The sequence below is a fragment of the Epinephelus moara genome, chromosome 6 (genome assembly GCF_006386435.1).
Source record: "Epinephelus moara isolate mb chromosome 6, YSFRI_EMoa_1.0, whole genome shotgun sequence".
NCBI classification, from domain to species: Eukaryota; Metazoa; Chordata; class Actinopteri; order Perciformes; family Serranidae; genus Epinephelus; species Epinephelus moara.
This window is the reverse complement of record NC_065511.1, coordinates 4,093,495-4,114,636: the sequence shown is the minus strand read 5'-3', so window position 1 is coordinate 4,114,636 and position 21,142 is coordinate 4,093,495. Positions and strand designations below refer to the sequence as shown.

General features: G+C 39.4%; 3 protein-coding genes across 8 annotated transcripts in view; 1 reads left to right on the top strand and 2 right to left on the bottom strand.

Moving 5' to 3' along the window:
- The window catches only part of calhm6 (calcium homeostasis modulator family member 6), a 10,682-nt gene extending 6,605 nt beyond the window's left edge, over nt 1–4,077 (bottom strand). The window contains exon 1 of one of the 2 annotated variants that reach the window (XM_050045844.1): nt 3,532–4,077. In XM_050045844.1, coding sequence (XP_049901801.1) covers nt 3,532–4,077 — 546 coding nt within the window. The remainder of the gene's footprint in view (nt 1–3,531) is intronic. The other variant, XM_050045845.1, reaches the window with a different exon arrangement.
- LOC126391221 (uncharacterized) overlaps nt 1–21,142 on the bottom strand; it is a 248,074-nt gene that overhangs the window by 62,019 nt on the left and 164,913 nt on the right. The window lies entirely within an intron of this gene.
- The window catches only part of cnot10 (CCR4-NOT transcription complex, subunit 10), a 53,854-nt gene continuing 36,612 nt past the window's right edge, over nt 3,901–21,142 (top strand). For 2 of the 5 annotated variants that reach the window (XM_050045784.1, XM_050045783.1), the window contains exons 1-4: nt 10,294–10,494; nt 19,386–19,477; nt 20,155–20,316; nt 20,442–20,592. In XM_050045784.1, coding sequence (XP_049901741.1) covers nt 10,479–10,494; nt 19,386–19,477; nt 20,155–20,316; nt 20,442–20,592 — 421 coding nt within the window. In that variant the 5' untranslated portion in view covers nt 10,294–10,478. Of the gene's footprint in view, nt 4,030–10,293; nt 10,495–13,969; nt 14,122–19,385; nt 19,478–20,154; nt 20,331–20,441; nt 20,593–21,142 lie in introns of those variants that run through there. The other 3 variants (XM_050045786.1, XM_050045785.1, XM_050045787.1) reach the window with 3 other exon arrangements.

Sequence of the window (21,142 nt, the reverse complement as noted above, 5' to 3'; positions counted from 1 at the left end):
TACCATTTAAATAAAAACAAAGATTTATTCCTTCTAAGTATATTACAGTTGTTCCAAAGGAAGGTTTTGTGTGGTGAAAAATTGTGGACATAGGATAACTTCCAGGCTAAAAGGGCTTGTTGATGGAATTTAGACAGAATGATTGGTAATTTGTTGGGTAGAAAGTTGCACTTTAAATGAAAGGATAGGCCCCCAATTCGGTTAAAGATATGGTTCGGAATAAAGTACCAGATCGAGTCTCGATCCAACAAACATCTCCTTGGCCAATTGATTTTAAAGGTATTAACAACATCAACGAAGTTCAACACTTCAAGGCTCCTTCATCTCTGTCATGAAAGAACTTCTTTTTAATTTTGTGTGATCTATTTTTCCAAATAAAGTTTAAGAATATTTTATTAATTTGTGTGGCTGTCAAATTGTTTACAAATAAGGATAGGGAGGGATATACAAGGCGCGACAGACCTTCTGCTTTAGATAGTAGAACTCTTCCGTGCATTGAAAGGTCCCTTTGCAACCAAACATTAGAAATTGAGGTTGTTTTTTTAATTCTATTGGAAAAGTTGAGGTGCTGTCTGGTTATATAATTTTTCGTTATATAAATGCCCAGATATTTGACCGAATCTTTAACAGGAATGTTTTCAATTGAAGAGTATTCACAGTCATGGATGGATAAAATTTCATATTTCGACATGTTTAATCAAAGGCCCGAGGCACTGGAGAACTGGTTGATCAAATTAATAGAAATAGATACTTGGTCCTTATCTCTTAAGAAAATAATAGTATCGTCCGCCAATTGGGAAAGTTTTAATTCCTTGTCAAAAATCAAAATTCCTCTAAAGTTTATATCGTTTTTAATGTGGATTGACAATAATTCGGTGACTAAAATAAATGTGAAGGGCGAGATGGGGCAGCCTTGCCGAACACCTCTGTTAATCTGAAATCCATTAGAAGTGCTCAAGTTAACAATCACTGAGCTGTTAATGTCGTTATAGAACATAGAGACAATATCAATGAACCTATTACCAAAGCCAAAAGTTTTGAGGGAATGCAAGAGAAAGTTGTGTTCAATAGTGTCGAAGGCTTTATAAGTCTAGGAATAAAATGAGTGCTTCAGAGTCTACTGTGTCCGAATAATCCAAAAGGTCTAATATAAGTCTAATATTGCAGCTAATATGTCTATTTTTCATAAACCCAGTTTGAGTTTCGTAAATCTCCGCTAATGAATGCGCTTCGATACAAGCTTTGACACGGACTGAATGAATGAGGAAATGAAACAGCGTGTAAGAGGGAGGAGACAGAGAAAAACCTAACCAGCGAGCAGGTTAGGTTCACAGACTCAGTTGCCATGGTGATTGACTCAGAGTTTGATTTACCTCTCTTTCTGGAACTGAAAACCCAGAGTTTCCCTCATTTCAGGGTTAACATAGTTTTCACTAAACCCTCTTTCTGGAATAGGCTACCCCTCTGGCTCCACTCAGTTTTCCAAACAAAGCAGTCTCTTGCCGCTGTGGCGTTATCTCGTGCTGCATTCATAGCAGTCGGACACTGGAGATTCACGCTCGTAAATGTCAAATTGGCCATAACTTTTCTTTGAATTCGTTGCAGCCAACTGGGGTGGCAGCAGGGGTGGCATGGCTTTCTTTTAGAGTGGCATTTGCCACCCTATGCCACCCCGGTAGATCCGCCCATGGGGATGCACAATATTGTATTTTTTTTGCCGATACCTAATATGTCGATATATAACAACTCATTTGACCGATAACCGATATCACTATATCCATTTTTCCCCACCTAATTTTAGTGATCATCAAGTCTCTTCTGTAGTGGAATTAACATCATATTATGCCTGCATACTCTTATTGTGATGGCCCACCAGCAGATGGAGAAATGAAATACAATACTTTTCAATGTCTGTAATATTCAATCATTGTGCAAAATAACAAAAAGCATGTTGGCTGATTCTGATAGTTCATTTTAAAGCTGATATTGGCCGATACCGATGACATGCCGATATTCTGCCTACACAATATTGTTCTGCAGATATAATTTCTTTTTTTCCTAGTTCACAAGGTCTGACACTTCTTAAAAGCCTACAAGCTCTCAGTACTTATGCTTCATATTTACATTCACATGTAGGTCTTTTTAAAAGGTGACATCATTTAGACTACTTGAAGGTTTACTTCAGCTTTTTTGAAGTGGGTTATATGGGGTACTTATGCATAGACCATATATTACAAACAGTACATGCTGGTACGCTCCCAGTTTGGAGACACAGGCTGGAGTCTGACATGGAAGCTAAGCAATCTACTGCTGCTAAGGGGTCAGCAGCAACAAACCTTATTTTAGCCACCAACAAAAGTCCCTTGTGTGACTTTGGTATTTAAAAGGGTTAGTTCAGATTCACCGAAGTCGCACAATAATACAAACTAACAACTGATTGAAGCAGCAGTAGACCAGCAGCTCCTGTGTTCAGTGTGCTAAAACGATGTTTTTGTCAGTGGAGTCTGGTGGCTTTGATGACAGCATAGATGAAAAACTGAAGTCCGTAACAGCTTTCCCATTGGAATGGGCTGTCTGATGGAAAGGTAAAGCTTGAAGATGCTCCTCTCACTTGGAATAATCTTCATAAAGAGTTGAAACTACGTGAATTGGTCTCTCTGCCTGATTTTAAAGCTCTCATGAGTACAAAGATAAAAGAGTTGGTTGGTTCTTGTCATTGTGTGTAGGTGTTCTAATATTTCTACATGTTACTGTATACCTTTGATGTTTTTATTGTGTTGTTGCTTGGCTGCAACTTTTTCATATGCTACTGTCTTGGCCAGGTCTCCCTTGAAAAAGAGATTGTTGATCCCAACAGGACATACCTGGTTAAAAAGGGGTTAAATTAAATACTTTTTAAAAAAACAAAAAACAAAAAAACAATGAAAATACTCTCAACATAGCATACACTTAAAGTAAAATTGATTTTTTTTTTTTAGGTGGTCCTTTATATAGGTGGCTAAAAAAAACGTTTTGCACAGCAGTAGACTGCTCAGCTTTCATGTGGGACTCCAGCCTGCTTCTCCCAACCGGGGGTGTGCCATCTGACATCTGTTTTATGTAATACACTGACTATGGATAAGTATGCCACACAACCTCACTTCAAAAAATCTGAACTATCCCTTTAATGCTCCATCGCGTCATTATATGACTTTTGCAGTTTAATCAAAATCTAAAAACGGATGATTGGGATCATGATTGTGGATGATGATTAAAAAGTGATGCTGTCAACCCTTAACACAACTTGATTTTGATCTGCTTTCACTTCATCAAAATATTTGTCTTGCATCCCAAGGCCTACAGTGTTGTTATGCGGTATGACAGGGTAATATTGTCATCATTAGGCTACACCACCTCACCAGTCTGCTAGGAGAATTCATCAAACGGTTAAAAAAACTTTTAACTACTTCGTTACCTTTGATCTCATAAAGTCAAGCTCCCCTGGTTAGAATGAGTTGATGCTGAAAGGAGAATCAGCACATGAGCACTGACCTGAGACTGCGCTTTCAAAGTGAGCAGAACATCCTCTCTGACAGCCTGCAGCTCACTGCTGCCTTTCATACACGGAAACCTGTGCAGCTCCTCCTCACACTTGACCTCAGAGTTCTTATCTCTACACAGAAGCTTGTTGTAAGCGCTCACGTTGGTCCCGGTCATCGCACACTCATAGTAATTCCCGTTGAGCAGAGCAACAGCAATCCAGCTGGAAGGCGCCACCAACGCGGTGGTGCTGATCTGGAAGAACGCCGTCAGGGCGGCAGTCAGCCTCCTCCGGCGGCACAGGTTGGCCCTGCGCTGGCACAGACCCGTCATCACCTTCCACGTCTTCTTACTCAGGATGTAACCCAGCAGCAGGAGAGCCAAAGCGGGCACAAGCAGGAACACCATGCCGTAGACGAAGTTCAAGTCATTGCAGGGACACTTGAACACCACAGAGGAGAAGATGTGCTCTCCCCCTGCTGTTAGCAAGGCTACCAACCCGAAGCTAAGGTTAGTCTGTTTGTTTGCAATGTTCAGAACCGTCTTAAACTTATCCATCTCTCACTGCCGTTTGACACATCTACTGAAACTGTACTTTCACTTCTCCTTTTTATGTCTTTCGTCAATATGCACCTCCCTGCCCCACCCCCCTTCTGTTAGCAGCACCCACAAGTGTCACTAGTTCCTTTAAATAAGTCAACAGGAGGACACTAACAGTAACACTGGGCTACTCTGACCTCGGTGTGTGAGAGTGTGTGTTTGCACTTAGAGCTACAGTAGTAGTGAGCACGCATTCACTGCAGTATTAATGTCATCTTTGGATAGACAAGATGCCCAAACAGATAGGCTACAACCAAAAGGTTTGATTAAACAAAAAAAAAACTTTTATAGGAAATGACTGCCTGTCGATGACTGAGATGTGGAAAAAGTTTTTGATTTGCATGCTGTCCTCCGCTGAACCACTACTAGCCTACTCATTATAACTAGATTATGATTAATGAATGTCAGGAGCGTTTTTAGGAGTTGAGGACATTGGAGGCTTACTTGGACCTCTGTAGGGGAGTCTGGGGGGATTCTCACCTGGGATTTTTTTTCTTTCTCCGAACAACCTCTATTTTGCTTTGTATGCACTCTGGCACCTTATTTACCCTTACCATTAGGCTATCCCTGCCATTAGCCGTTGTTAAACAGGAATTGTGCAAATTTGCAGGAAAGCTCAATCAGTCTTCTTTCAGCATTGGCAGTATAAAAACAAAATCGGGGAGTGCAGCAAAATGCCGCCTGCCCACTTTTGTTTATACAGATTGTGCCTTTTTCGGGGCAATGGGGTGCGTGAGCAAGTAACAAAACGTGTAGCCCAGCATGTGATGGGCACGTGCAGCGTCATCAACAGCTCCTCCCACAAGTCGCCAACAGCCCCTCCCGTGGCGGAAGGGCACCTCGTTCTTTTTAAACCAAAAATGTTTACCCCTACGCGGCAGAAAATGGAGCACTTCGGATCAACTCATCAATCCAGCTCTGTGTGTCTAAATGCTCACAGCTTGCCGAAAATCTGGCAGTGTAAAAGGGGCTTTTGACGAGATATTCCAACAATCCGTGTTTTCACTGTTATAAGATAGGGGGTGCTGTTACACATCTTGTGGAACAGAACAGTATTGCTATGTCCAAAAGAAGGGAATGGAATAAGATAGAATAAAACGGTTTTGTGTGTATATAAAAACAGAAGGTCTGGTCTTTAGTTTGATTTATATACTGTTTACATATTCATAGAACAAATTATTCTGTGGGTCTTGAAACATTTGTGAATATGATCAAAAATTCTGGCAGTGGCTGGCAAATTTAAAATAATAGTGTGGCGGGGAAAGTGTGAAACTGTTTTTTTTATATATTTTATTCAGTGTTGGGCAGTAGCATCAAAACAAGTAGTGACTAACTTAGCTAAATTTCTCAGTAGCGTAGTGGTGACATCTCTACTTTCTGAGTCAAATAGTTTTTCAATAGTGAAGTTGATTAATTGACCGAGAGCATGGTCCACAAAAGTAACAAGCTCTTTTTCCTAGGAAAAGCTCTGAAGTGCAGTGGACTGTATTTCTGCGTAGGTCTGGATGAAAGTAAGGATAATGAAACTGAGGATAAGTAATGTGACTGACACCAGCACCACACCATGCATGTAGATGAGGAGGCACTTCCTTATGTCATCACATAGTAATCCTTCAGTTTATTCCACTTGCTGCTTTTGATATTGGCTTCTTGACATGTCTCACACATGTCTTAGTGGATTTGCAGTGGACACCAGAGAAATAGACACAACAAGGGCCAAGAAAAGAGCCAGAGAGACAGAACAGTATTAAGAAGGAAGATAGGAGAGAGAGTGTGACATACTGATGTCACATGTTATTTGCAGGATATGTTCATGTTCTAATGTCCCAAAAAAAGAAACATTTTCATTTAGGTCTGTTATTTGTTATTGTTTATATTACTGTCTTTTAATTATTATAGTTTTATTGAGTGACAAATATATTTAGGAAATGTGTTTATGAATTACTAACAGAACCAGAAAGCCTACTGAAAGAGGCCAAGACAGAGAAATGCATTAAGTAGGAAGAGGAGAGAGAGAGCAATAGGCCGACTGATGATGTCATGTTATTGGAGGACATGTTCAAATGTCACAAAAAAAAAAAATTTAAAAAAAAAAAAAGTTTTAATTTAAGTCTGTTATTTTATAATAAACAGTTTAACTGAACTTTTTTGCCTGCCTGTTTGTTTGGCTGACAGTTTTTCTTATCACTGAGAAAATACTGATTTGACAAAGTGAACAAATAAAAGTAGCTTTGCAAGTAGCAAGTTACTTTTGCCATTTTCACGTAGCTTAGCTTGCTACATTTCTCTGGAGATGGCTTCAGTGTTGTGAAACTTAATTTTGATATAGAGTAGCTGGTAGCTTAGCTCATTACATTTTCTAAGTAGCTTGCCTAACACCGATTTCATTTACCAGATTAATTATGAATTGTGATGTTAAAAATATTAGTATTTGTTAGTAATTAGTATTGAGTATAAGCAGAATACTTTGCAACTGCTATCATTAAAATTTAGAGAATTATGGGTACTGTACTTTTTGTTACTTTACATTTCTACTCCTCATCTCAGAGGAAAATATTGTACTCTTTACTCCACTTAATGTATTTGTCTGCTTTAGTTACTTTGAAAAATTAGATTAATATTAGAAAATATATTTAACTAATAAATGATTATGTACACTACAGGCCCAAACATTGGAAGCAAGGCCAATACAGGCCAAACATTTGGAATTGCTGAATAAATGTTAACAAAAAAAAGAAAGGCTTAGTTTTAGGGTTGAGAAGATTTGCAAGTCACAACTTCAGTGCAAAAGTAAACTGGACTGACGAAAGCAAGTTTGAACTATTTGGTTCAAATCGCGGAGTCTATGTCCGTAGACAAACTGGTGAACACCTTTAAGCATCATGCGTAACACCCACAATAAAGCATGGAGGTGGTAGCGCCATGGTATGGGGATGTTTTGCAGGTGATAGAGTAGGATATTTGTTTGAAGTAAAGCTTATCGTGAGAAGGTACAGTACCACTCCATCCTCCAGCATCATGCAGTTCCATCTGGCCCAAGACTTGTGGGTCGAAAGTTTGTTTTGCAGCAAGATAATGACCCTAAGCATTCTTCCAAGCTCTGTCAGGGTTACCTAGACAAAAAAGAAGAGGAAGGTGTTCTTCGAAAGATGGTTTGGGCCCCTCAGTCTCCAGACCTCTCTCCAATTGAGCTTGTGTGGGACGAATTGGATCGATCAGTCAGAAAAGTGCATCCCACGAATCAGCAGTCTATCACTGATGAACTTAAGAAGGCTTGGAATGCAATTCCTGGCGTGTACCTTAAAAAACTTGTGGAACGAGTGCCTTGTATGTGCAGTGCTGTTGTTAAAGCCAGAGGAGGTTACTTTGAACAAAGCAAAGTCGGGGCGTCGGTAGCATAGTGGATAGTGTCAGTGCCCCATGTACAGAGGCGATGCCTCGCTGCAGCGGTCGCAGGTTCGACTCTGACTTGCAACCCTTTGCTGCATGTCAACCCCCACTCTCTCTCTCTCTCTCTCTCACACCACATTTTAAATCTGTCCTGTCCATTAAAGGCAAAAAGTTAAAAAAAAAAAATCTTTTTTTAAAAAAAAAAGAAAAAAGCAAAGTCTAACCAAGAAAAACCCAAATATCTGATAATTTTAGTAAAAATGTAGTCTGATAAGTGACTCTTTACATTATAATTATGTCTATTTTGTTGCAAAGTATAACAATGTAACTATTATCTTTTTTTGTTTCATGTTTTCACAGTATAACGGTATTACAGAATTTATATTATTATCAGTCAGAATGACCCTTAAAAGAGTGGAGATGGAAGGGTTAATCTGGTTGAACAAACGTTTTATTACAAAAATTGAAACTTCTGTAAATTAAAGTGTGTGTAAAAAGTATCCCCAAAGAAAATGACTAACTCAAAGGGGAGATTCGACATGTTCAATGTTGTGGATAAGCAAATGTACACGAAACGATAACTGTCAACTTTTATATCCCGGTATACTTTAAAACTAGTATATCACTGCAACCCAGTTTTTGAGGGCTTTCATGCATGAACAAAATGACAGCTTTTTAAAAAATATTATTAGGCCTGTGTATGTATATATATATATATATATATATATATATATATATATACATACACACACACACACACACACACATATATACATACATATATATATATATATATATATATATATATACAGTACAGGCCAAAAGTTTGGACACACCTTCTCATTCAATGCGTTTTCTTTATTTTCATGACTATTTACATTGTAGATTCTCACTGAAGGCATCAAAACTATGAATGAACACATGTGGAGTTATGTACTTAACAAAAAAAGGTGAAATAACTGAAAACATGTTTTATATTCTAGTTTCTTCAAAATAGCCACCCTTTGCTCTGATTACTGCTTTGCACACTCTTGGCATTCTCTCGATGAGCTTCAAGAGGTAGTCACCTGAAATGGTTTTCCAACAGTCTTGAAGGAGTTCCCAGAGGTGTTTAGCACTTGTTGGCCCCTTTGCCTTCACTCTGCGGTCCAGCTCACCCCAAACCATCTCGATTGGGTTCAGGTCCGGTGACTGTGGAGGCCAGGTCATCTGCCGCAGCACTCCATCACTCTCCTTCTTGGTCAAATAGCCCTTACACAGCCTGGAGGTGTGTTTGGGGTCATTGTCCTGTTGAAAAATAAATGATCGTCCAACTAAACGCAAACCGGATGGGATGGCATGTCGCTGCAGGATGCTGTGGTAGCCATGCTGGTTCAGTGTGCCTTCAATTTTGAATAAATCCCCAACAGTGTCACCAGCAAAACACCCCCACACCATCACACCTCCTCCTCCATGCTTCACAGTGGGAACCAGGCATGTGGAATCCATCCGTTCACCTTTTCTGCGTCTCACAAAGACACGGCGGTTGGAACCAAAGATCTCAAATTTGGACTCATCAGACCAAAGCACAGATTTCCACTGGTCTAATGTCCATTCCTTGTGTTTCTTGGCCCAAACAAATCTCTTCTGCTTGTTGCCTCTCCTTAGCAGTGGTTTCCTAGCAGCTATTTGACCATGAAGGCCTGATTCGCGCAGTCTCCTCTTAACAGTTGTTCTAGAGATGGGTCTGCTGCTAGAACTCTGTGTGGCATTCATCTGGTCTCTGATCTGAGCTGCTGTTAACTTGCGATTTCTGAGGCTGGTGACTCGGATGAACTTATCCTCAGAAGCAGAGGTGACTCTTGGTCTTCCTTTCCTGGGTCGGTCCTCATGTGTGCCAGTTTCGTTGTAGCGCTTGATGGTTTTTGCGACTCCACTTGGGGACACATTTAAAGTTTTTGCAATTTTCCGGACTGACTGACCTTCATTTCTTAAAGTAATGATGGCCACTCGTTTTTCTTTAGTTAGCTGATTGGTTCTTGCCATAATATGAATTTTAACAGTTGTCCAATAGGGCTGTCGGCTGTGTATTAACCTGACTTCTGCACAACACAACTGATGGTCCCAACCCCATTGATAAAGCAAGAAATTCCACTAATTAACCCTGATAAGGCACACCTGTGAAGTGGAAACCATTTCAGGTGACTACCTCTTGAAGCTCATCGAGAGAATGCCAAGAGTGTGCAAAGCAGTAATCAGAGCAAAGGGTGGCTATTTTGAAGAAACTAGAATATAAAACATGTTTTCAGTTATTTCACCTTTTTTTGTTAAGTACATAACTCCACATGTGTTCATTCATAGTTTTGATGCCTTCAGTGAGAATCTACAATGTAAATAGTCATGAAAATAAAGAAAACGCATTGAATGAGAAGGTGTGTCCAAACTTTTGGCCTGTACTGTATATACATATATATATATATATATATATATATATATGTACAGCTTATTTAGATCTGGGGCTATTCATAAAACATTTGGGGCTGAGGCTTTGGACACTCAGGCCAGGCCTAACAACGCCACTGATGAATGTAGGAACTATAAATGAAAATCAGTTCTGTTGGCTGCATATTTTAAATGAAAGTTTGACATTACTGGAAATGTCTTTGTGTTAAAGAAGTGGCATTACATGATCTGAAATGCCTCTTTCACATTACTAGTCAAAACTTGTTTTTCCTGACATATACACGGCAGCAGGAGGCGCTGCTCTCTTACAACGAGTTTGTTCCAAACTGTCATCAAACGGCGAAGAAGAATCTGTTTAGAGCGGACCAGACAGCACAGCTTTTGGCTGGTATCTTCTGTGTGAAGCGCTGGAGATTAAATATTCATCTCGAATTTTAACGTTTCTTCCGATACTCATTGGAGTTTAATCTAATATAATTCTAACTACAAATATAGGATTTACAACTGTCCTCGAAAAGGCCCCAGAAATGGCAGAAAATCCAGGTGAGTGTGTTAGCTAATGATAGCTAGATAGCTAGTTCTGGTGAATTTCAGCTAGGTTTAACTCGTTCAATGGATGCACTTTTAATGTAATTTGTCCAATTACTGGTAATATACTTTGAAGGGAATCACTCATGTGAAGATCAGTCGTTCATTAGCTTATGCTGAGCTCTGTAGCCTCACGCTAACCACCCAAGTGAACCCTGTCCCAGTTAACGTTAGCCTAGCTGAGATGCATGTTGGCTCAAGACACGATCAGGGAAATCTTGACAGAGAAATGTTGCATAAACGAACGTAAACATAAACGAACTCAACATGCATTTAGACCTCCATCGTTAATGTCGTGACCATCTTTGGTAAACTCGGTGTGTACATACAATCGAGCAAGTAGATTAGTAATTCCAGTGAGCAAGTTAACTTAGTATGCTAACAGTTGGCTGTGTTATCAATCAATCAATCAATCAATCAGTCGTTTTATTTTTCACATGGAATTCTACAAGGTACAACTCCAGTTAAATGTGATTCCATGAGCTCCCTTAACTTGTATTCTGTAATTTATAATAACAATAAAGAAAATGATAATAAACTATTCATCTAGCACCTTTCAAAACACAATTACAAAGTGCTTTACAATAAAATTATGACTATTTAAAACACAAGGAGAATGAAACAAATTAAAATGTTATAAAGTGTTACCAAAGTAAAGATAAAAGACAATAAGGCCAAAACAAATTTCAAGATAATACACAAGAAATAAAATCAACAAGACAGTAATGAAGTAGACAGACAGAATAGAATTTAGTCCTTTTTTGTAGGGACGATATGCACCATAATATCAGCATATCATCTGTATCAGCCGATACTGGCTTTAACATGAACTATGAGAATTGGCCAACATGCTTTTTCTTATTTTGCACAATGACTGAATATTATTGAAAAGTATTGTATTTCATGCCTCCATCTGCTGGTGGGCAATCACGATAAGAGTATGCATGCATAATATGATGCTAATTACACTACAGGAGAGACCTGATAATCACATAAATTAGGCAGGGAAAAAAAGCTTGATATTGGTTATCGGTCAAATTAGTGGATATATGTCGGCATATCGGATATTGGCAAAAAATCCAATATGGTGAATCCCTACTTTTTTGTGTCTTCTTACATTGTTGGCTACTGCTTTATAATTGTCCACGTTTCCGGATTGTTCTGGAAATCCATTGTTTGTTTGTTGTTGTGGAATGATTTAACTGATCACACATCCTGACCCAACAAGACAGCCGCATGGTCACTCCTCCCAAACACAGGCAGTGCCGCCTCTGAACGGTGTATATGAGATCATCAACAGCAGGAACAGGATAGCACCTCACATTACCACTATCACATCAGTCCTAATTCACCATCAAGCACACTCCTCCCTTAGAGTCCTCTGCTCTGTCAGATCAACATATGGAAAATGAGTCACCTGGTTGAATGCTGCTGTCAAGGATTTAGCCAAGTTTCAGTAAATTAAAGGATATTACAGTTTCTGATATGCTGCTGGAAACCGATGCGGCACAGAGGTTGTCTAGTTAATTATCTGACACCTGTGTAACAGCTAGCAGGATGTAAGTTCAACTGTGCCAATCTTTTCCATCCTTTCTCGATTGTTCACTGATGTTTACATTTGAAAACCTTGACCTGGCCTAGCTGGCATGAGTAGCAGGAGGAGAGTATACAGACTGGTGAGTTGATATCCTCATCCTGATGTTCTAACTTGCCACTGCACACCACCTCTGTCCAAAGCCAACCACAAAAAGCACCACTAACACTTGCAAAATAGACATGAGAGCCTAAATTTTGCACAAATTTAGCATAGCTGACAAGGCAATTGGAGCGTCCACACCTACGTGATTAACTGGGACGAGATGTTAATGTTACTCAAAGAGATTGATTTTAAATGGATTAAATGGATTAAATCACATTGAGTGATGCCATTAAATGTCAGATTTCTTAGTGTAGGGTGGCACCTATCAATTATTTTAGTAATCAAGTATTCTATTGATTATTCTGGCAGTTAATCGAGTAATCGGATAAGAAATACTGCGTATTTTCATTAAATTACTTTGCCTTTATGTAAAGGTACGTTTATGGTTATGTAAAGGCAAGAGAAATACATAAAAGAGAAAAGAATAAAAGTCTTTGAAGTGAGAGAAATGAGCAACAAATTTGTTCTTGCTCAGTTGAACATGGTGGAACCCTCTGCACAAAGCTGTCCAAAGTGCGACTTTGTGACTTTAGAGTATAATTAATTGGTTTATTTTATTTATTTATTTATTTTTTTGATATTTATTACTAGGCCTTCATAAATATCATACTGTAAATATCCTACTACTGGCTAGTTTAGACTAATCTACTGTGGTCAAAGGGTGCCTTACACCTGCTGACTCTACTTACTGTAGTCCAAATTAATATACCTGCTGTACTCAATTTGTGCATTTAGGCTCTATTTTCTACTGTGTGTGTCTGAGAGTGATTCAGGGGGCACATGTGTGCGTGAGTGCGTGAATGAGTAAGTTGTGCGCGTATGTTAATGTGTGTGTGACTAACATAATGACATAAATGAAGCCAAGGCTTTAACAAATTGACTACAGTATTTTATTTTCCATGTGTTGCTATTTTCTCTAACAAAACTGGGCTAATACACATGATACATCGGCAGGTAAAGTTAGCCACGCATTGATTTCTGTTATTGATGAGCCATTATAAAGCCATATTACACGTACGTTCTTTACATGCATTATGAATCTCAGCTAGGTGATTAAGGTTAAATGCAATTAAACCTGACGTTAACATTTCTTGTCGTGTCGGGTCCATTCCGCGAACTGATGCAAACACTGGATGTTTTCTACTTAGATGTTGTAGCATTGAGGACTTGCTATTGTGGTACGCTAACTCCATTTTGCAATACACACTGAACTGTTTTCTTATTGTTTTAACTTGTGATGATCCCTCTCTTGACACTTTTCATTGTTTTTTTGGCGTGTCTCCTCTTTTTGTTTCTCCCTCTTTCCTTGTCACTCTCCCTCCATTGTTTTTGCTATCCATGCTTCACATCTATGTTACAGCTGTGTAGGCTATCAACAGCGAAAGTAACATAAGTGCGTTGTGCAACAACCATTCATGTGAAACATAGCGCACTGTATAGTTGTACTGGATTTAATGAAGCTTCGAGGCAAATAATTTGGCTTTTGGCTTTGGCCTTTAAGTAATCGAATTATTTGAGTTACTGGAGGAATCATTTCAGCCCTAACTGAGTTTCACAAATTAACCACCACCCATCTCGTCATGTATGCTCAGTGGTCACTTTATTAGCTACTTGGTACATCTGCTTGTTAATGCAAACATCCAATCAGCCAATCACATGGAGACAATTAAAAGCATACAGACAATTATCAAGAGGTTCTGTGTTTTTCAGACCAAACATCTGAATGGAGAAGAAATGTGATCTAAGTGGCTTTTGATGGTGGCGCCAGAAGGGGTGGACTGAGTTTCTACTGATCTTAATTTTCACCACCGAATTCTCAAGAATTGACACAGAAAACTTGCAGTGAGGCTGTTCAGTGGACGAAAACGCCTTATTACTGAGAGGTATCAGTTTAGACTGGCCAGACTGGTTCAAGCTGACAGGAAGCAGGGCAACAGGAACCTTAAAGTGGACAGGCTGCAGCAGGTTCCATAAGAACCTCAGTGGGTGCAGGCTCACTTATGCCTGGTTCACACTACACAACATTTCTGTCCGTTCCAACAGTCACTATGTCACATTACGCGATTGTGGAGTCATAAAATTGTGCCATGACTTGGCCGACAGACATCAATCAATTCAATCAATTTTATTTATAAAGCCCAATATCACAAATCACAATTTGTCTCACAGGGCTTTACAACATACGACATCCCTCTGTCCTTAGGACCCTCGCAGCGGATAAGGAAAAACATGATACACGACACACGACACGATGGTCCACACCAATCATCCCCGGTCGTCTTTCACGACATGTGTGATGTCATCGGGTTATTCTTAGCCTATTTTTATTACTTTTACCATTATTTCAGTCACTGTGTCTGTTCATGTGCTAGTCGAAATGTTATTGTAGTAACTTAAAAGAGTGCCAGCAGATGGCAGGAGCTACATTTAAAGTACTGTACGAAAACATATAAGTCACTGAATCCTCCACGAGTTCCTGCAAATGTTTCACAATAAAAGCCTATTTAGAAAATGAAGGGATTCTCTCAACCGAAGTTATAAGGGGCTTTTAATTTGAAATAGATACAAGAATGCTGAGTTTGAAATGACGATGTGATGCATTAACTTTATCAAGGCAAATGGGAGTGGATGAAAAGTAAAAATATAAAAATACTGAGTGAATAATAAGTAACGGCACATTTATAATATAGTCTGTTTCAAATGAAGCTGGTACTCTCTGCAGTTGTGGTGAGTAAAAGTTCCGCCACTATTTTTTAATTTTATTACTCTATGTCCATCTCCATTATGAAGAAATAACATTCTTTGCTAGCTTGATGCTAATGGCAGTACTCACTGGGTTGCTAAAATGCCTCTAGTGATTCATGCCAGCATTTTTCCCTTTTTAATCTGTGTGGTAACATCCCTAGAGGAAATATCCTAAACCCTGGGGTGTTGTTGTCGTACAGTTGTCTACAGCAGCAGATCGCTCTTTGTTCCTATTGGTCAAAGTGACAGCTGTGACGGGGGCAGTCCTGAACGAAAAAAAGAAAATCAAACATGCTAGACTTTCTGTTGGAATGTCGTGAGGCATCCCAGACGTCGGTTGTTGTCTACTATGACACACTAAATGAGATGAAACGATCGATTATCATGTACAACACGATCCATGCCAACACCGTACGTCGCTGCGTCGTGCTAGAATCAGGCTGTTTTTAATCCCCCCCTTTGTGCCAGGGAAACAAAGAAATCTTTATTATTATACAACAAAACAAAACTGAACTGTTTAAGTCATTCAGCCCCCCATGACACTATTTTTGAATGAGCACAAATTCTACCCTACAAATTTATAGCCCCTTTTACACTGCCTTGTCAAGGCAGGAATTTCAAACTGTTATGATGCCTCACTGTTCTGTATGCAAGGTACAGTTGCAAAATGGGGAGACAAAGTTGTCTTGCCTTCATGCCAGCAGCAGAGGTAGTAGTGGCTGAAAATGTCCCCCTTACTAGGGATAGGCAAAGGATCAAAATTCATTATTCAATCATCAAAAAAATTAACGATCAATTATCGATTAATTGATAAGTGAGTATTTCAAAAGAGAGAAAACAAAAGAGTGCAGTGCAGACTGTCGCGGCAAGAGAGCACAGCTGCCCCAGTTTGAGCTTCAGCCCCCCAGGCCAAAGAGGAAGAATGGCGCGCATGCGCAGTTCACCCCTGGGTGTTTACAACCATTGCCAGCCAGGGGTTACAGGCGTCAGTTTCCAGCGAAACCTCCGTCTTTCAATGGCGTAGTGTTTTCAGAGGCCTCAAGGGAAGCTGCTGAGGCTTTGGAGAGCAGTGAGAGCCTCTGTCTGTTTATGATTTTTTTGCCTGTCATAGGTCCGGCGGGGGGTCTCATAGGCACTGCGGCTCGCCAGGCCTGTAGCATTGTAGGGGAAACACTGCGACTATCGAGCAAAATGATTTGTGATCGATGAAAATCCTTAACAATCAATCATCGATAATCAAAAATTGATGCCCATCCCTAGTCCTTACCCTCCGAGCAAAGGATGAGATCAGCCACCATTTAACAGGGACAGTAAATGATCATTATTGCCATGTTAATGCAATTGTTATTGTTTACAAAGTGCTGCTGACATGTATGCTATATGTCACATTAGAGGCTGACGCTGTTGCATTACATGTCATGACCATCTCACCTCTTTTGGTTTCTTGATGCCTGCATGCTGTCAAAAAATACTCACTGGAGAGTAATGATACTGCCGTTGTGTGACAACAAACTTTTATTTTCAATGATTAATATATAAAAATAAGAGGAGGTAGGACCAGAAAAGTTTTTAAAGTCTTCTTACTCCTTTTTTGAATGTTTTTATTTGAGTTGCTGTGCGGTCAAGACCTAGTTTGGCAGATGTTTACCAAACTGACAGGACATATCATTAAGTTCAGTCAGACTAATAATCATAGCCATCAAGAACTGATGTGGTTATAATGTCAGTCTAGTTGGTGATAACGGGGGGGCGGCGGACGACTCCGGGGGTTTTTCGGACCTAATTGTATTCCAGAGTTTTGCACACCGGCGACCAGATCTTTGCTCTTAAACCACAAAAAAATGTGATGGCACAACAGACTCCTTCAGTACATTATTTTATACTTTCTTTTGATTTTCACATTGGCTAGTCATCCTGTTTAATTTGTCTTCTGATTAAATCGGAACCGTTGAAATAAGTTGTAGGAAGCCTCTGCAAGTAATTGGTTGCTGGCAGACACTCTGTGCTGCAATAAAAATGGTTAGTCAGCAGTGCCATGCACTGTAGAGCCGATACGCTGCTGGTTCTGCCGGCCTGAATAGAATATAATGTCTATAGCCTACTGTTGTGTACAGCCTTTATAGACTGAGCTGAGTAGTAATGCGCGGGTCGACCCGTAACCCGCGGGACCCGCAAATGGACCTGCGGGTCGGGCAGCAGTGATCGTCTGTTAAATCGGTCTGTAAATGATATTTTGACATTATTGGCTATTACTGTCATGGCATCCGAAGGTACTGATGCGTTGAGCAGGTGACAGTCCGCGGTCGTTTTCAAAACACACTTGTGTCACGCACTCCAAAAGAAACTTGTTGAAACTTTAAACAATAATTTATTGTACAAAACGGGGGAAACAAACGTTGACAAAAACGGTTCCATAATTCATATTAAATTCAAAAGATAACGAAAAAACAGCTACAAGTTAGAGGGAATAGTGATAAAGTGGTAAAACTTGGCATTGATCCACAGCCTCAGACGGATGCGCTCAAGCGTGCCGTGCGCACAAGCTCAGTTGGTAGGCTATACTATATTTTCACATTTTTAACAATGCAATTTAAAAGTTTTGATTTTTATTGATAACCTACATTTACCAACAACAAAAAGACTACATTTAGCACCAAAAAAATATGTTTAAAAAAAAAAATTAAAAAACGAATATCGAATACCAAATTTTCATAACGAATACCTACCCATAGAAACGAATATTCGAATATCCGAATATTTGGGTACAGCCCTAATTAACAAATATTTAAAAAAGTGCAAATGCCGCAGTCAACCAAACAGAATGAAATAACTAATTGTCTGTGGGCTACAGTTCACTTCCAGTACAGTAATCAACACAAATCAATTAAATTAAAACACAGCCCTATAGTATCCAATACTTATAGGCTTATCAAATAATAAAAAAAGTAACAATAAATAAATAAAAGGCAGTAATGAAAATGTGTGCTATACAGCATATCCTGAGACCGCAACGGGTACTGTCCGTTGGTTTAGTTTTAGAACCTATCAACATAAATCAAATAAATTATAGCACAGCTCTACAGCATCCAGTAGGGCTTATCAAAAAAATAAAACAGAACAATAAATAACAAGGCATAACCGAAAATAGGCATATATAATCCTATCCTGAGAACCTAACGAGAAATACTGTTTGTTGGTTTATTTTTAGAGCCTACCTTTAGTTTGAAAGGTTCACCCTCTCCAAGTCCGAACAGTCAGAACGGGCTACTTCTCATTGAAAATGAAATAAAAACAAAGTATAATGATAACTATAGCAGCATCCTATGCTTCAAAACTATTCAAGGTTTCTCGCCAGAAAAACCAGCATGTTTACTTTTTCCGGCTGGAGCAGGGCACGTAGTGGAATGACAACTTTGCCCGCGGTGCTGAACACGTCCGCTCTGATGGAGAGCTTGTGGCACAAACGCATAGGTACTTCCGGGCAACGAGTCATTTTTGTTTTTGGGTGTTTCAGGTTGCGCTTCTCCCTCCTCCACTCTGATGGCCACTGGACCTGCTGCTGCTGCTGCTTGCAGAAGTTGTGTTTTTATTTTGGGGCCAACTCGCTTGATGCGCGACTTGCCATCTTTTCTTCTCTCTCACTTCTGAGCTGTCACGTGATGACATCACATCCAAAAACTTTATCAAATGTCATCTCCCGAATCAACAGTTAAGAGAAACATTATAGCCTGCTATTAGTTTTAAATTGTACTCGTATTGAATTGACCTCAACTCAACCACACATACATAGGTGATGGACAAACACTCATTATTTAGGCATTAAATAAATTATATTTAATATTATATTATTTTTTTAATGACGGTAATGAAACTGATACTGTTGCTATTTTTGGATACCGCAGATACCTTATTATCGTATTATCGCCCAACCCTAGTTAGATGTGAAAACATGCTGATCTGCTCACTGTTTATCCCTGCAGTCTCTCTCTGCCTCTCAGCTGTCCACTGAGCCGCGGCTCTCCCTCGTTCTTTAGAGGCAACTACAATTTTAGTTTCAGCACTATGTATGTATTTTTATGTGGCAGCCTTTATGACCAAGACAAATCTCCCTCGGGACAAATTAAGTAATCTTGATCTTTCTCTTGAAATCTGCAGCAATTGCCGGAGGCAACATGTAGCAAAGTCTGAAATGTTTTCAGCAACTTCTTGACTCCATGACAGTGAGAAATCAGGCTGTTCTGGGGAGAAAAGGACCCAGTATTAGAAAAGCGTACCTGATAAAGTGACAGCTAAGTGTAACTTCCGTCAGTACAGGCTGTCAACCCTGCTCATTCCAATTTGCATGCTTAGTCTTGGTCTGTAATGTAGATTTGACTTTTTCTCTCTTTTTCACTTTTCTCAGAACAAAACGAGGCAAAGCATGACAGCTCATCATTCCCTGGAATGACAGACCAAGAGAAAGAAATGGCAGCCAGCGCATATGAAGCATTTTCGGTAAAACAAACTTCTTTCCTAACATACTCAGAAAGCAGCGTGCAAAATTTAATTTATGATTCAATGGCCAAGGGGTCTGGTCTAGTAGATGAGAAAATCCACTGGCCAAGCATATTTTTTGCCAGCCACAATAATAAATAGCCTTTTTGTGTCACACATACATTTGTCTCAGTACACTTCATTGGGATGATAAGGTCTGTTGATTACAAACTTAAAGAAGAGGTCAGAGCAAAATTTGAAGCACAGTATTTTCAGTGTTGAAAAACTCATCACCACAGCCTCAGCATATGAGTATGTGCAGTGATGCAGTGTCTAGGGCTTTTATTGTGAAAGGTAAGAACATAAAGAGTGAAGCTGTATAAAGCAATAAAGACTTTGCTCTGTATGTCCAGCCTCTGTGTTATTGTTTTATGACCCTCATGAGTATGGGAGTAACACATGGGCCTAACGATAGCTAGCAGCAGACCAATTGCAAGTGATAGTTTAGCGGATCAATTGGTAACAGCAAAATGATTGTGGATAAAAAGATAAAGGAGCTATGGGTTCTTAGAGAGTTTGCTTTGATCATTGATATGTTTCAAAATGAACACAAGAAGAAATTCTGTCATGTTGTTGCAAATCCAAGATTGCATGTAAGTGAAAGCAAGTGTAGTGAAACAATCCTGTGTTGCTCACAGACTGGGAAGTACGACGAGTCTCTCAAACACCTTGAAGCCCTGCAAGAGCTCAACAAAGAGGACTACAAGATCGCCATGAATAAAGCTGTTGTAGAGTTTTACAAAAGTAATCAAACTACCACAGGGACTCTGAAACAGACCCTCATGGCAATGAAGAACCAGGTAACTGCTGAAATGTGGGTCATATTTTTCTCATGCTTTTTTAGTTCATGATGAATCTGTTTTCATTGAAAGTTCTAGATAAACTTGTGCTTTGCATCACCTTGCATCCTGTCTCTATCTTTCAGGTTCATACATCAGCAGAGGACATTGATGGATTAGATGATGTTGAAAATAGCTTACTGTACTATAATCAAGCCATCATCCACTATCATATGCGTCAGTACTCTGAAGCCATCGCCATGGGAGAGAGGCTCTACCAGTTTCTGGAACCATTTGGTATGTTATGGTGCTTTACATAAAGTATACTGCTAATGATATTAGATAATCAAGTGGTTGATCATCAGACAGGTGATGCTTGGCATTTTAAAAAATTTCATAAAAAACAAATATACAAAATATTAAGCGATCACTCCTAAATATGTGAATATGCTGCTCTTTAAAACCAACTTACCGTTGTAAGTGGGGCTATAGTGAATGGCATTTTTATGCCTCCGTGCCAGCTGTAGCTGTGGCTGGAGGCATTGTGTTTTTGGGTTGTCTGTCCATCCCATTCTTGTGAATGCAATATCTCAAGAATGCCTTGTGGGAATTTCTTCAAATTTAGCACAACAGTCCACTTTGACTCAACCATGATACAGGGTTTCCTCCAGGATTTTTTGAAACTGTGGGGGAGGGCTTGACGGGGAGTGCTCCGGTGATGACAAAACTGAATGTTTTTATAAATACACTATTTGTTCACTGCACAACTGTAGCACAACTATATATACATATATATATACATATATATATACATATATATACATATATATATATATATACATATATA